Source organism: Amblyomma mixtum, chromosome 3, assembly GCF_055824585.1.
Source record: "Amblyomma mixtum isolate Tamu chromosome 3, ASM5582458v1, whole genome shotgun sequence".
NCBI classification, from domain to species: domain Eukaryota; kingdom Metazoa; phylum Arthropoda; class Arachnida; order Ixodida; family Ixodidae; genus Amblyomma; species Amblyomma mixtum.
In genome coordinates this window covers 419988841-420004912 of record NC_143014.1, presented here as the reverse complement: position 1 = coordinate 420004912, position 16072 = coordinate 419988841, and the positions used below count along the sequence as shown (strand labels likewise).

General features: G+C 43.8%; 1 protein-coding gene across 1 annotated transcript in view; it reads right to left on the bottom strand.

Moving 5' to 3' along the window:
• Positions 1-1816: 1816 nt before the first annotated feature.
• The window catches only part of LOC149357871 (uncharacterized), a 28754-nt gene continuing 14498 nt past the window's right edge, over positions 1817-16072 (bottom strand). The window contains exons 2-5 of the mRNA XM_089577983.1: positions 13963-14114; positions 11638-11705; positions 4746-4832; positions 1817-2004 (exon numbers count right to left, since the gene is read on the bottom strand). Coding sequence (XP_089434109.1) covers positions 1883-2004; positions 4746-4832; positions 11638-11705; positions 13963-14114 — 429 coding nt within the window. The 3' untranslated portion in view covers positions 1817-1882. The remainder of the gene's footprint in view (positions 2005-4745; positions 4833-11637; positions 11706-13962; positions 14115-16072) is intronic.

The following is a 16072-nucleotide window of genomic DNA, read 5'->3' as shown; positions in this document are numbered from 1 at the left end:
AAGAGCTGTAGCACAGCGCTAGATAGGGAACGCTCATTGGCTGAAAAATTCCTGTCCCTTGATGTGGCTGAATCGTACCTGACTATGGTGTGTGGGACGCTACGCCGAATAGAAATTATGCACAGCTGCGTGTTTTATGCAAGGAAATAGAGACAAATAAAAGAAATACTCGGCACTTCTACAGAGCGCATCCGTGCGGCAAGGTGTTAAAGAATAATAGATTCACTCAGCAGAAGTGCATGTGTTGACGGTACGTCTGCCGACCGATAGCTGATGCATGTTGTGACTGGGGATTCTGCGTTATCATTTCGGTGTCTTCGGGACTGTGCTCAGAATTCAGTTAGACTTCGATGTCTCAAGTTAGTGGTGCCTAGGCATTACCGAGTCATTAAATGTGTTGTGACAAGCACCGTTTGCTCGTTACGGCTCCGGCCTGAGTTTTTCTGAACTCGAAATAGTTCTCAATATCGCCCCAAATAAGTGCGCTCTATGGGAGCGATCACTGCTCATAAAAATAAAGCCTCGGGAAAGAATTTTTTAACGCATAATTCTCTTTTGTTTTTCGCGCCGTAAAATGCTCCGACGACAGGCATCTGAAATATGACTACAGGAATCTTCTGTCGTCCGAGACTAATGTAAAACTGATGAACACCTAAATTCAAAGCGTCAGATCAAATTCTAATATCATTCACAGCTTTTAGGTGTGTCCAGAGCCACCACTGAGAAAAAAAACATGCTTAAAACATGCAACCTGGGCCCGTTCTAATCCAGGACAACGCAGCGTGCTACATAGCATGTCATTGTCCGGAAGTAATCGACTCCAGAGGCCTTACACTGTTGCTGCACCTGACTTATGTCATCAGTATTAATTACCAAGAGGTTATAAACGCTAAATTTCCTCTGCGAAGAGAGCAAATTAATTAAAGTGGGATGTAATTGTTACATCGAACGCACCGCGAAAGTCGTCTCTTCTTTCTTTTCTAGATTTTTGCACATCGAGGAGAGACAAACGCAGGAGAGAGCGTCACGTGACAATTTCGCAGGCCAAGTCATAAATGATAAAGTACAATACAATGAATACAAGGGATAAATCATACAAGGGAGAAAGTTGGCTCCACGTGACGGCACATGGTGCGTTCTGTTGGCCAGGACAGACTGCTGACCGTCATGTGGGGCCATTTCAAGCTGCACTCCAGAGAAAAAAGAGGAAGGGAACAAGCTTCAAGACACCTTCGCTACCGAAGGCTGTCCTCATGACGTTATCATGCCGCACTAGTATTTGTTCGTTTTTTAGTCCTGTTAGTCGCATATTTTTGTCTCCTCTTGTACGCTGGTTGGAAGAAGCAATTCGCAGCGGCGGACACGAGCAATCGGCGTGCAGATTTGGTTCTTCCTTGCTCCATTCAGTATTTCTGGCCTGTTGTCTGACAATAACCGATAACCATCGCCTGAAATCGCCGTGTCTAGAGCGTAATTTGGAAAATATGTTCCTATCACTCTCTTAGTCTGCCATGGATCCTCTTGTTTCTGGAAGCGCGATCAAATATTGTGTCTAAGTTTGCAGATGCGGAGCTCTAGTGGGATATGTCGTTCAAAAAAAAAGTAATGATACCACTCGTATTACGGCGAGTTATGAAATCAAGGCAACCTAGGCTTTCCGCTTGCAGAAATATTCAGAGGCGAAATAGTACATTAACACACCGTCCTTACTACTTTCACAGAAAGTGGACTAATCAAATAGTGCTACGAAATAAGAAATGCAATAGGTGCATTTATTGTGCCACAAATATAATCCATGGAAGCGCCCGTGATATTGTTGAAATATATCTTGATACTGGACGGACGGTGTTTTAGTCGATCCAAAAGCGGTGCCGCACACTCGCTATTTGCAGCTTTCTTTGTCGTAGACAACATTTGCATCTCCCTTGCACTTCTCTTTAAACTTCCGCTCGCATATTTCGGGCACAGAATCCTTGACTTCGGGGGTTACCCACAGCATGCATTCTGTGAGAACAAAAAAAAGGGAGGTTATTCATCGCTCTGTTGAGGTCGCACTGCACAAAAAAGCTGCTTTTGCAAAAAAAAAATGCAACTGATAAACTAGCATACAATAGATGTATAGGAGTTTTTTTTTAATTCGTGTGTGATTTAATGTGCGTACATAAAGATGAATACAGCGGCCTGCATGCGTCGCATAGTTAAGCCCTATATGAGCAGTAAAGTATACTCAATATGCCTTCAAAGGAGATTTTCTTCCAAGAGCGAAATTAAATGATAAATTTCGCGGCGGGAGGGTAACACTGATGTTCATCGCCCGAGGTCCTTCACCATCAATGATGTCCACCGCCCGGTGATGCTCACTGAAGCTGCAGCGCACCAGAGATTTTGCACACTACGGTAACAAAGACATGTTGGACCCGCGTATCATAGCATATCTTATCATATCAAATATATCGTACACAATATATAAAACACAATGCATAGTACATTAAACAATAATACATAATAATACATATCAGTATATTTATCTTTCTATTCATACCCGCCTTTGTTAGTTAAAATGGATTTTCAGCTTTCATAGTCTTGAAGCCGCGTTTCGGTGAGCCTGTTTTTTGTGAGTTGCGCCGGCGATGTGTTCGATAAATAAGTACCGGCACTGGACGCGGAATACATTTTCACGGTGAAATCGAGATTAAAGCAACCGCTAGCGAACTAGATTTATTTTTTTTTTCTTGGAAGCAGGTTTAGGTTGGAGCGCCGTGTAGTAGGCGCTCAAGACGTAGCCTAAAGCATTTTATTCTTGTGATTAAAAGCATGCGTAACAAAAAAACATGAAATGAAAAATGTCTTGCTTACATCGTTCAAAACAGTTTACACGCAGTGCCGAGCTTAGAGCGAAAGAGCGCCATTCAAGACGGCGGATTATTTTGTATCTCGAAAAAAGCGCAGCTGTAATGCTCCTGACCAGCGCGTTGCGGTTCAGTGCACACCTGCAAGGCGCTGGCCATGTGCTTTATCGCCCGACCCTTATTACTCGGCGCACTGCTTGCATGCTAGTTAAGAACCCCCCATTACCACTGATCTAAAAACGGCGAAGTAAGCGTCGGAATAATAGAAGACGATATTCACATTGCACTGGCCTTGAATTGTATAATTTGTTCAAGTTAATACTAACATGAGTGCATCCATAAGAAAAATGGCTACCTCAGGATTTAAATTCAATAACGCTTCAGCTGACAAAGCTATTGATATTCAAGATCCTTTTAGATTAGAAAAAAACCTAACGCCAAAATAAGTACTATCGTTTCCTGCTCGCGACTGAAATGAGGTTCGAAACGTATGCTGAAAAGGCCACTTTCGCTATTCGAGGCACGTATATACGTGCACACTAGCGTGCGCTACATACTCGCGTAAATAAATGTGTGAATACACGTAAGCATGCATTTTTTCTCACTCAGCTTTGCAACGCCAGTTGCTCGTGAGATGTGCGGCTTACGCCGACCGCATCGGAACTGTCCGCCCTTGGGGTTCGCGATCAATATACCACCAAATTTCTGTACACGCACACAGAAGACGACGACGACGAGGACTATACACGGGCAGTTGGGCGACAAAGGAAAACGTAGGCCTCCATTTGAGTTGGTTCATTAACAGGTGCGCCGGCAAGCTCGATAGATTGACCTTTCATAGCTTGAAGCAAAACTCGACTTGGATAGATTTCTATGACGACGATGACGGCGACATGAATGTCTTCCTGAGCGCATCAGTCGACGGTGAGAATACCTTAAAATAGGTGTTCGTGTGGCAGGTGGGAATCGGCCCCCTACAAAACGAACCTGAAATACGATCCTACAAAACCACGAACAGAAGGCGCCAGCTGCAACACCTTCTGGTACATGCCAGGAAGAAAAAAGCGACTAAACTGCACTCAGGTTAAAAGCAATTGACTATGGCGGAACGCGGGCGTTCTGGTGTCAGTTCAGGGATAACTTGCCCGATCTGCAGCGTTCCGATCGTAACACACTATTGGTTTTACAATAACCTCGTATCACTCATCGAGCACCGATTAAGCCAGACGCAAGAGACAGGCGAAGTACTAGGTTGTTTTAATGTCACTGCAATGTTATCGCCTTTGAATTTGTGTGGCTGTTCTGCGGTGGGCGTTCAAAGATGGTGTGAATATCAGACTCTGCGCTTAACCTCCTCAATGATCAGTATCATCACACTGAGGTAGAGATAGGCATCTAGGTAGCGCTGAAGTTTCCCAGCTCTCGGATGAACGCCGCCCGTAATTTCTTTTTACTTCGCATCCGTGTGTCCATGCTTGCATATTACTGCGCTCATAATGCATTTGGTCCGGATGGTACACAGGTAGCTTTCAGGGAGAAACGTGCGAGGGTGGTAACTTCAAACACGAACAGACAAGCGGGAAATCATCGACACATAAACATACGCCATGATTTACCGCTCGTGAAGACCACTCATCGAACTCTGTGACCACAAACAGCTCTAATATTCAGCCTACGTGAATTAAAATTTTATGTCGCTACGATTTACACTTTTCGCGTGTCATTTCATAGATGACATCACCACAAGGACGAGACAAGCTGAGGGACCGGTTGGATCTAACCTAGCTGCATAAATTTGCGAGCTGTGCTGATATATATGCTCAATAAAAAAAGAAACAAGTTTTTTTTGTATGTTTTATGAGATGGACAAAAGCGAAGAACATAATGACTTCTTACGATTGCCGGTTATCAGAGGAAATTGTCCCACGAAGCACGACTCGCCATCGGAATAGAGTTCATGGGCCTCCTGCATATTTTTCTGGTCTGCAGAAAAAGGATAAAAAAGGCTGCGCTGTGAAAGGGAAAAAAGTTTATAATAACGCGAAAGATTTCATCAGAGCAAGCACGTTTCCGAGACAAGATTTGCACCAATTGGCTTAGTGACGGCGCATCAATAGCAAAGTGCTGCCACACGGAGACCTCAAGTGCCTCAAAAAATGCGGTACTTTGGTTCAAAGGCTCGCGCAGTGCGGCCTGTGCGGCTAAATTTCACGCCATTGCCTTAAAGGTCCTTTGAATTGAGGCAGTCGTGCGTGACAATTCGACGGTACAGTGCTGCTGCTACAATCTCAGCGCAGTCAAGCGGGGAGACGTAAATGCAAGCTACAGAACGTTTAATGAGCTAGCAATACTTAAAAACATTTTGTAAACCTATAAAAGGATTTCATTAGTTTTCTTCAAAGAGTTGTTAATATTTTTAGCTGAGATCTTAAGGGCACAGGGTAAGCCCTATACTTCCCATGCATTTTAGGCCATGTGGAGGTACATGTTTCTCGCCAACTATTAGGTGTACCCTGGTAATGTATATATCATTTTGTTCAAAATTTTGCTCTCTCTTTACTGAACTAGAATGAATGAAATGTGTTTAAAATTTTATTTGTAATGAAATTTCTACCTGTAGTACATAAATTTCGGCTTTCTTTTCACGTTTGAAAATTTATAACGGAAAAACTACTGAGTGAAATTGCTTAATTCTATTCTAGTTCAGTAGTTGCCAACACTTATGTAGATTGTTTTAAAAGAAAATCAGCTGTGTGTCTTTAAAGACATTGGAAATAATGGTACCTTTGTAAGAAAAAAACACTGTTTTGAGAAAATTGAGCCTAAAGTGAAAAAAGATGTGAAAAAGAATTTTTATTCGCACAAACACATTCATAGGCATTGTTTTAATAGCCCCCTACTTCGTAGTCACTGTCGCAGTCAATGTTTTGCGTTTGGGCTTATCATTTTGCTTGCCGGGCCTCTTTTGTCAGCTGTCGTGTTGCTCGGTCCGCAAAGTACATACGCTTGTGGTCAGCTTCCCTCAGCCACTCGATGGTGTTGCGCCCTGGGTTCAATCCACACGCCTTCAAAATGTTGGCCCGTGCGATGCTACCATCAATAAATGGAATAACAGCGTCCAGTGCTGCCATCCTTAGGGTCTGAAGCCTAACAAACGCGCACTTTATCACAACTTCGGTGAGCTCAACCGTTCCACCGCACTGCCTACACACGCAACTCTTTGTAATTGCGGCACAAATACCGTCCATGTCCATTAAGGCATATTCTCTGCTGCTCTGTAGCACATCGTCTTCCTGGAAGCAGACAGAAAATCTTGAAAGCTTCGATGTCGAGGAGTCGTTTGGCGTTCGGCGTCTCATTAGGTCGTGCACATCCTTTTATTTTTTCACGATGAGTGTAACGGTTGCCGTGAAATTCACGCCTGCCGAAGACCTTGTTTGCTCAAGGCATCTCATCTTGTCAACAACAACCAACACCGGCACAAAGTACAATACTCATCGGAAGGGAAAGCACTCGTACGCCGCTGCATGAAAGTTGCAGAAACGTGGAAAAAATGTGCGCAGCGTCTCAGGATTATCTTGGCTAAAAAAGACAGCTGAACAATAGTTGGAAAACAATTTTTTATATGTAGCTGATTTCAGACAAGCTTTCAAATCAGGTGGTGGACTTTTTGGTTGAAAACATTGGCGATAAACGCGGAGGGTATCTGGAAAGGGGGCGTGGCCGCCGACTACTTGGTTTCGGAAAAACCGTTTTTCAGCCCGAAATATGGCTTTCTCAGGAAAGTGCAATCATGGAACATGTGTAGAAAGAATTGAACTTCTCAAATTGCAAAAGAAAAAAAACTATTTTTTTCTAATTTTACCTTATCCTGTGCCCTTAAGGCCCTACAAAAATGCCGCAATAACCATTGCCAGGAGACTGAAAAAAATTACGCCTTCCAGGCAGGAAAGCTATAAGCAGCTCCCACTACAAAATGCTGCCCTTCAATTGAGACATTAAATGTGGAAACCTGACTAAAAGCGATGGGTGCTGCACGGTCAATGACTGTCCCACCTTTGAGCGGAGCCGCGTGCCTGCGTAGCCACTTTCACGTTTGGCTCCTTTCGTGAGTACAGATGGACCATACGGAAAAATACTAGAAGATACCTATAACAGCTGCACAGCCAGCATAATCATCAGCATCTTGATAATCAGCCTGTGTACACCCACTGCAGGACAAAGGCCTCTCATATATCTCTCCAATTAATCCTATTTCCAGCTGCTGCCACCCTAGCTCCGCAAACTTTTTAATCTCACCCGCTCACCTAACATCCTGCTGCCCCCTGCTACGCTTCCCTTTCCTTGGAATCCAGTCTGTTACCCTTAACGACCATCAGTTAACTTGCCTTGCGATTAGCCCAAGTCCATTTCTTCGTGATTTTGACTAGAATGTCCTTAACCCGTGTTTTTTCACTGTCCCACTCTGCCCTCTTCCTGTCTCTTAATATTACAAGCATAATTCTCAACTCCATAGCTCGTTTCTTTGTCCTCAAATTAAGTTGATCCAATTTCGTTAGCCTCTATGTTTCTGCCGCGTAGGGGAGCAGCGTTGAGGTGCACGCGCTTTATACTTTTCCCATGAGAGAAATTGGTAAACTGCCATTCATGATGTGAGAGCACCTGCCAAGCGCACTACACCGCATTCTCATTCCTCTATTTATGTCACGTTCTTGATTTGGTTCTGCGGACACTAGGTTCCCTAAGTAGACGTATTCCCATACCACATCAAGCGCCTCGCTAAAAATTGTAATTGGGTTTTAAGAAAAGGATATGGCGCAGTGATCGTCTCACATCTTGGTGCATGCCCGAATTCCGCTGTAAGGGGAGGGAGGAGTGCGGGAGTGAAAGATGAAAGGGGTGCTGTAGGGGGGGGGGGGGTGGCTCAGGGATAATTTTGATTACCAGGGGATCACTAGCGTGCATCGACATCGCACAGCACACGGGCGCCTTATGTGTTTCGGTTTCGGATCCGGGTTCACTGTGTTCGGACTCGGGAACTCTGGCTCAGTAGCTGAGCGCATTAACCACTGAGCCAGCGTGTCGGGGCATCGCTAATTGAAGACAGGTGTTTCTTTGTAAGGCTTTTGAACATTATTTTGGTTTTCTGCATATCATATTTATACCTACCGTTCTGCTCTGTCTGTCTAAGTCTTTGATCATACATTGCAATTCATTTCCTGATTTAGCAAGGGAGTGTCATCAAAAAATAGCAGATTACTAAGCTATTCTTACTAACAGTAATGCTCAACTGTTCAAAATCCAGGCCTCTGAATGTCTCCTGTAAAAAGGCGGTGAGAAGCATTGGCGAGGTCGTGTCTCCCCGCCTTACTCCCTTACTGGAATTTTATTGCTGACTACAAGATATAAACTGCATTCCTCTGCTTTCTGGTGTCAAGGAATGACTGTTGTCTGCGATTTTTTTTTTTCATTTTCTAATTATGCTCTTCATTACCCTTAATCATTTTTCTTTGTTCTCAAGGGTCCCACCTTCCTGTCTTTTCTGTGGTGCCGAAACTTAGTCTCACGTAATGCGCTCGATGGGTCTTCATACTATTCAAGGCGAAATGAAGAAACACTACCATACGGAAACAATGGGCGTTGTTTACGTGGCTAAAAAGCTTGATGTTGCAACAAGTAATATTGAGCTTCTACGAGGTAAAAACCAAGTACACTATAATTCAATTTTAGCTTGATGCTATCTATGCAAGGATGTCACTCATTTCTTCTTTCGTTGTTTTTTCCTGTGGTGGCCGTTAAAGTTGACAAGATTTAATTACTGTGTATAAGCATTTTTTTCGCAGGGAAATATGTATAGTGTCTCGCGTCCTATGTGCCGATTTTTTTTGCGAAAAGCTTAGCATCAGGTTTGGTTTATGACGTTTAGCGTCCCAAAGCAACTCAGGCTATGAGGAACGTCGCAGTGAAGGGCTCCAGAAATTTCTACCATCTGGAGTTCTTTAACGTGCACAGTCATCGCACAGTATGCGAGCATTTAGAATTTCGCCTCCATCGAAATCCGACCGCCACGGCCGGGATCGAACCCGCGTCTTTCGGATCAACAGACGAGCACTATAACCACTGAGCCACCGCAGCGGCTTTAGCATTAGAACATAAACTAGTGACGATTGCCTAAAACTACACGCATTTTATTTTAATTCAGGGTTCCCGATTAGCTGGTTATACGCAATTACTCTAATAGTAGCTCCATATGAGAATAAAAGATTCGACTGAGAAATTATATGTGTCACAATATGCGTCACAATAAAGTCTGAATGCCTTGATTGCGTTCAGGGACTGTTCTCTATCTGTGAGACAGATTTTATAAAACAATGTGCATTCCTTCTTTTTCTTATGTAAAACTATAAAACAGATTTGATTTGAGTAAAGGAGGCTGTAGTTTCAAGGCCATTTCCTTTTTTAAGTTTGTTTCGCTCTTTGCGTAAAGCGTTCCCCTTACAAAAATGCTTCTTGAGACAGTGTTGAAGTTCTCATGAGCAGACTCAACACGCCATGTTGAATTTTTGTTGTGACCAGGATGGGCTAGTGTTGGTGAATTATTGAGGCCGAGTTGAAACTCATTGGAAAAGTGGCCACCGTGCTAGAGTTGAGCATTCTCAATGAAATTTCTGCATTGCGTTCATGTTGAATTCATGTTGAAATTACGGGAGTGAATCAACACGTCATTCTAAATCTTGGCTAGGGCAAAAAAGCAAAAAATCCTGGGAATACATTCGTATTGCGCCAGATGGACCGACTACCAATGCAATTTTCGGCGGTATATTCATATTTATTGCTGCAATTTTTCGTTAACGTGAAGCCGTCATCCCCTGTGACGTAGTGCTCCACACATACGTACAAACACGTGTATATATATATATATATATATATATATATATATATATGCCTTGAAGATTTTGTTATCCCTTATATATATATATATATATATATATATATATATATATATAGATACATACACTCTAGCCTTACACATTCATCAGATAAAGAACATGGAACAGTACTGCACCCGAGGATATAGCATGTACTGACTTAGAGTTCATCTTACGATCTTAAATGCAACCTCGGCTTCGCCCTTATATAGTTGTACTCAGGGGTGTCCGGACCTGCGCAAGTTGTGGCCTGCTGATCAGGAAAGTTATGTCAGTTATTACTATTAATATTTATTTATTTGATGTGTAGTATAAGTTATCAAGTTCGCATGCAACGGTCTATTATTTGACGACCCTGATTTATTCACAAACAATACAAATAAAGCACTAATTAAGCGCCCTTTTTATGAGAGCACATACGAATCCTTCAAAGTAGGTATGCCTGAATGAGCATATTGCACTAATAGCACTTGTTTCTATGCAACAAAATGACTTTGAGCGGTTTATGAGAGTTTTAACTAGTGCTGCATGCGTTCTTAGTATGTGTAATGTAATCAGGTTCTGTTTATACGACGGATGTCGAAATGATTTAATTTAGTTAGGCTTAGAAACGGCTGCCTTGAGATGATTCAACCTTAATTCAACAAAATTGCTCAACAGTTATTTCTTGACTAGGCTAAACAAAAATTCTGTGTAGCAGGTGTTGAGTAGGCTCAACATACATTGAGTTCATGTTGGTTCCCAGTTGATTCAACAAGAGCTCAACAAGGCGTCAACTGAAGCTCAAAAGTCATTTTTGTAAGGGTCGAAACAACAACAACAAAAAAACTGCGGGCGATCAATGGGAATCATGCCGAAAGGTATGCATGATGAGCATTAATGTCCTCTCCTGATGAAGCAGCCGCTCCCGCTGACGGGTTCAGATCGTGCGAGCGGGTGTCATCGTCCAGTCCGTCAATCACCATGTGACTGGCTGCACCCCCTGCTACACTCTTCCGATCGAATCAAAGATTCATGGACTAACGCGCCGTCCTCAATTCACTCCCTCCCCCCTCCCCCCCCAACCCACCCTCCCCCCCCACCCTTCGTCTGCCACCCTCTATTCATTTTCCATCTACCTCGTCTCCTCTACAAGTACACAGGGAGAGTTATCTCTCTCTCTCTCTCTCTCTCTACATTTTTCTACCTGCCAACCGAAGCTTCAGCCAGACACACAGGCCAATTTTTCCACCAAGGTGGTTCTACTGCCCATTCCTCACAAAGAACGATATTCCGGGTTTTCGAAACGTCGGCTGCAGTCTCGTTAGACCAAGTTGCATGCTCTCCAGGCACAGACATCTCCTGTTTCGCGCATTTTTTTATTGCAAGGAAAAAGAACGCACTTGCGCCCTAAAAGCACCACTGGAAAAAAAAAAGTGGAAAAATTTCCGCTAGATTTCCCGTGTACAGTTCATACACGGATGGATCCTCCTCAAAGAACGCTGTGGTATTAGAAAGAAAGAAAAAAGGCTCGCTGCTGTCTGTTTTTTCACGTAGTCTGTGGAATTATTTGAGTGTAAGAACAACTTAACTTTTCTGCTTCCACGTGACCGAATAACAGAGAGCGGTATCTGTACTACGCGCCACACCCCCGACCAGGAGCGACTATTATTTATATCCTGTTCTCCGTGCAGGCCCTTCAAATGTTATCCAGGCGGGCCATAAAGCTCACATTGATAGCATTTTCACCGACTAGCACGCAAACACGTAATTTTTCTCTTACGACACACTATGATGGCAAAGTTTTTAACCCGTTGAAGCGGTCTCATATTACAGTTACTGCTTTGCACAAAACAGAAGAGTAAATCATACAAGCTTACCATCACATGGTGCTATATAAAATAGCCCAGGTTTAGATTGGTCCATCTCGTTGTAGAAACATTTCGTCCTGTAATGAAGTACAACGAGCTGTCAAAAAAGATATCACCGAGGACGTAGTGAGCGTTTGTCACCGAAACACAATAGCGCTGCTTCTCACAATCATCTTCATTGCTCGTAATATGCAAGCGGTTTGAAGCCTCTTTTCTGGAATGCATAGACCATGAGCCTCAGGCACTATAAATATGCTTATTGGGAATTTTCCGTACCAGCATAAAGCAGTTATAGCTCCACAAAAGTTTCTCCTTAATGTGTACCGTAAATACGCACGTGAACGTTATGAAGACATGCGCAATTTTCATTTCCAATGTAATCATTGTTCCAAGGGCTTTCAAGGGAGAAGAAACGCAACCGAGATTAGAAGCGTCATGTGGGGAACTGAGTATAGAAGAGGGCAATCGCGACTCGGTAGGACACAACAGTGTAGAGGCCAATGGTCTAAAATATTGTCTTGCAGCGGATGAATTTCGCGAATTATGATGACACACCGTTGTGGGACTCGGGAAAAACGGTATGCATATTTATTGATTTCTTCTAAAGGAGACGACAAGGAATGCAATCGATATTTTAGATACCACTTTCAATACACTGGAGATTTACTTGCACATTCTACACTCAAAGCCTGAAAACACTCCAAAGTTAACTGGCCCAGAGGGATTAACTACCTAATAGAGATATTCATTTTTAGTCCGCTGAGCATACAATAATCGTGAAAGGATTGCGGAAGTCTTCACAGCTGACTACGGTAGTGGTCGGTTCAGCAATAGGGATTCACTCTCGTAAAGTACAAAAATATGAACGATACATAGCAATTAAGCTTGAGCACGACATAGCTCTGGTGTAAATTTATGAAAACCAACTTTACAGATTACCCGTGGAAGGTAAAGACAGTGGTCCGATCGCGCAAGTGACGGGTATGTTGATGAAGCAGTCATGGATGAATTGGCCGCGGGTCATAATTTAACAATTTGACCCATACATTTATAAATTTTGATATTGAAGGTTCTGCGTGAGGTAAACCAGCACTCGTCTTTGTCTGGAAAAGCACTCAGTGGAGCCAGAGTTAGCTAACTGCGCGGGCCGAACCAAATTCCAAGGAGATAAAAAGCGAAATTCCCACATCGAAAATACTTGCCTATGAATAAGCTTTAAAACCCACGCTTTGGAACCGTGTCATCGTCCCTGTACTAACAATAGGGTAGGAGTAAGCATCTGAGGCATGCCTACGCGTCTTTGTTAGACAGATGAGAAGAAGCACTTCGGAGAATAAGGGCTAATTTCTTTTTTTTTCCTTGGCTCCTGTTGCTGAGGCGGAATCACAACAACAACAAATACTTAATCTCTCGTGCAGCGGCAGCTCTAAAGCCAGACCAGCGCTGGGCCCGACAGACTCACCGTCGTCGACGCACTATTCTGGGTGAGGACATATTAAAAAAACGTCAGTCGATTGGGGTAATTTGGCCAAATGCGTATATATGCGCTAGCATGGCATCAATTGTCAAGGACCGTGGCTTAGGGGTGGTGCCGTCTAATTAGCGCCTCAGCTTCTCGCCTGGTTACCACTGCCTACGCTGTGGTAAATAGGCCACCCGGTGTGCAGGTGAGCATTGGGGCAGCGCTCCAGGTCTTCGCCTAGTTACCACCGGCTACACCTTGGTGAGTAAACTACTCAGTGGCCAGGTGAGCAGTGGCGCAATGGCACAAGGCAGGTTTTATGACAGGTGTTCCATCAGTGGGAATTGGGTTGCTTGGGTTGGAATGCGACCCAGATTGCTCTTACCGGGATGCCTCTCACGATTAAATGGGCTTCCGCCTGACACGGTGGGTAGGTAGCCCACCACCTGGCTGGCACGTATCATGCCACAAAACCGGTTACAGACAGACAGGCGACGCCCACATGATGGGAATGACCACTATAGCTAGCGCACTTTAAAAAAAGCTGAAGTGCTATGCTACTCTCACCAGTGCAGCCATTGGATGTTTTTTCCTACGGTTATGACACAGGATGACTAAATGGCGGCAATGGGTGTAGAATGGCTGTGGTCTCCATTCCCCGTATTCTCCACACATATGTAGTGACGAAACGGTATGGTGCGGTATGGTATGGTACGTTATGGTACGTTGGCTGTAACATAATTTGCAAAGGACGCAAGGTAGTCTGGGTGCTCAGCCCCTTTTCAGCCTTGAGCATCTTTTCTTTCAGCATGCCACCTCATCCGCGCCGCACTGTAATGATACTCTGATACTCGATTCTATTCAATGCATACTTTGGCGAGCCTTCCAGTCCCTGGTAGTACCACGTGAAATTCGTCGACCCAGTCTGATAATCAATTTCTCCATGCTTCGTTACGAGGCACTTCTGGTTGGGGTCGTCAATGGTGCTGAAGATGGCCGTGGCTACTTTGAAGTTCTCTATTGCCTGCGTGTAGGAAGACCGGGAGAAGGAAGAAGAGTTAAAACACCGCACAACACTTTATAAAAAAAACGACAGGTCTGTAATCCTGCACTGGAAGACCTTCACTACTGTGAAATAGTACCTTGTCATCGTTCCCTTTTTTTCTATTCTTGTACGCGTATTATCAAAGTCAAAATTGCTGCTAACTAAGCAATCCGCACTGCTGTCACTCCTGCTGCATATTTTTCTACTCCTTTTAAGAATGCAGATTACCCTCATGATTGGTAGAGAGATCTAGTGCAAATGTTTGGAAAAGTTCCCATGCCAGAATGGTACTGCTTGTGTTTTCATTTTAAGTAGAGCCGCGCTTCCTAAAGGTCACGACAGGCTTGCACTGTTTCGCCTATTGCGGCTACCATCTATGAACGAAGAAAGACGAAGTGTACTTGGTTCGCGTATGCGCAACTCCGCCACCAAGGCATAGATGTAGACTGTCGGCGCGCGTCTTGGAGATAACAGAAGGATGGTCGATTTGAGTAGTTAGGCCAAATGCGAATTAGAAGCGCTTGCAGTTCGGCTTTTCCTTCGGTTCTGGTGTTCAGATCCAGTGCTCCCGGATGGCAGTTCGGATAGCGATAATGAGTTAATGCTCATATATGCTGCGGAATTGGTCATTCACTCCATTCAGTCATCCCTGGGAGTCTTCCTAGCATTCCTAGCGCAGTGGTGCAGCGGCCAAGTTGCAATGCGCCACTGCTTTGCTATGGCAGGTGCTGCCGCCAGTGGAACTTGATTTGCTCTTCAAGACCAGCCACTTACGATTAAATGAGATGCCACCTGACACGGTGGGCAGGTTGCTATATAAATGGGCAGGTTGGCCACCCCCCGGTGAGCTGGTGAACAGCGTGCCACAAAGCCAGCTTCAGGCAAGCAGACAGAAGACAAACAACAAACACACAATGGCTAAATGAAGGGAATGGCCACTAGAAGTGCTAGCGACAGTTCGACATAACTTCGACAGTTGTGGAAGACGTATTGTAATTTATAACGTTGCGTTCTTGAGTATTTACCGTGACCACGAGTTTAAAACGCAAACGGATCTTCTAAACTAATGCGATAAGGCAGCTTCTACTTTTCACGCACTTCTTCCGCTCAGCAACTGCATTGCACGTCCAACTTGCCTGCTTCAAATCTTTGTTTGCAAGCGGCAAGGAAAACAATGCACCGAGTTTTAATGACGCCATAATGATTAATAGTTCTTAACGTCCCATTCTATTTCAACCTTAGCATCTACACTCCTTGCCATCTTATCCAAGAAGTTAGTTCAGGTATATAGTGGATTATCAAAGGAAGAAGGCAATCATGATTGAGCAGAATGTGACAATGCAATTTAAATTGCACATTTTTCACACCACGGATAAAAAATCCGCAACTAACCATACGCGTCATTTACTGATGATGCAATCAAGCAAAAATTTTTAACCTGTGTTCACCCTTAAAATTGCTCATCCTTAGTCTTCTCCGCTGAGCACCATGTTGTGAACAGCGCGCCTCGTATATTGCTTACGGGCTCAGCATGAATATTTTTTAATACAGGCGCGCTATTAGTCAAGAACTGCGCGTTCATGGCATGACGCCCCTGTAAAGAAACATATCTGCGAACTATAGGAACAATGTAATTTATAACAGACCGTAAAGGAAAAATCCAAATTCCACCCTGAGGTAATGACTCGAATGCTTTGTCTTTGAAAAGTATCTGTTGTCACTTCATTCGGCTGAGATTACGGAACGTCTCCCCGGGAAGAAATTTGCAGCGGAAATGCTTTGCCAATGTGTGATAGCGTGTCGCCGTTTGGCTTGCGTTATTTTTGTCATTTCATTAATCCTTGCTGACTTTTTTTACAAAGAAAACAAAGGAGCAAACTGCAATACATCAACACGAAGCAGTTTTGTCTGTTTCTTAATTATTAATTTCAAAAATC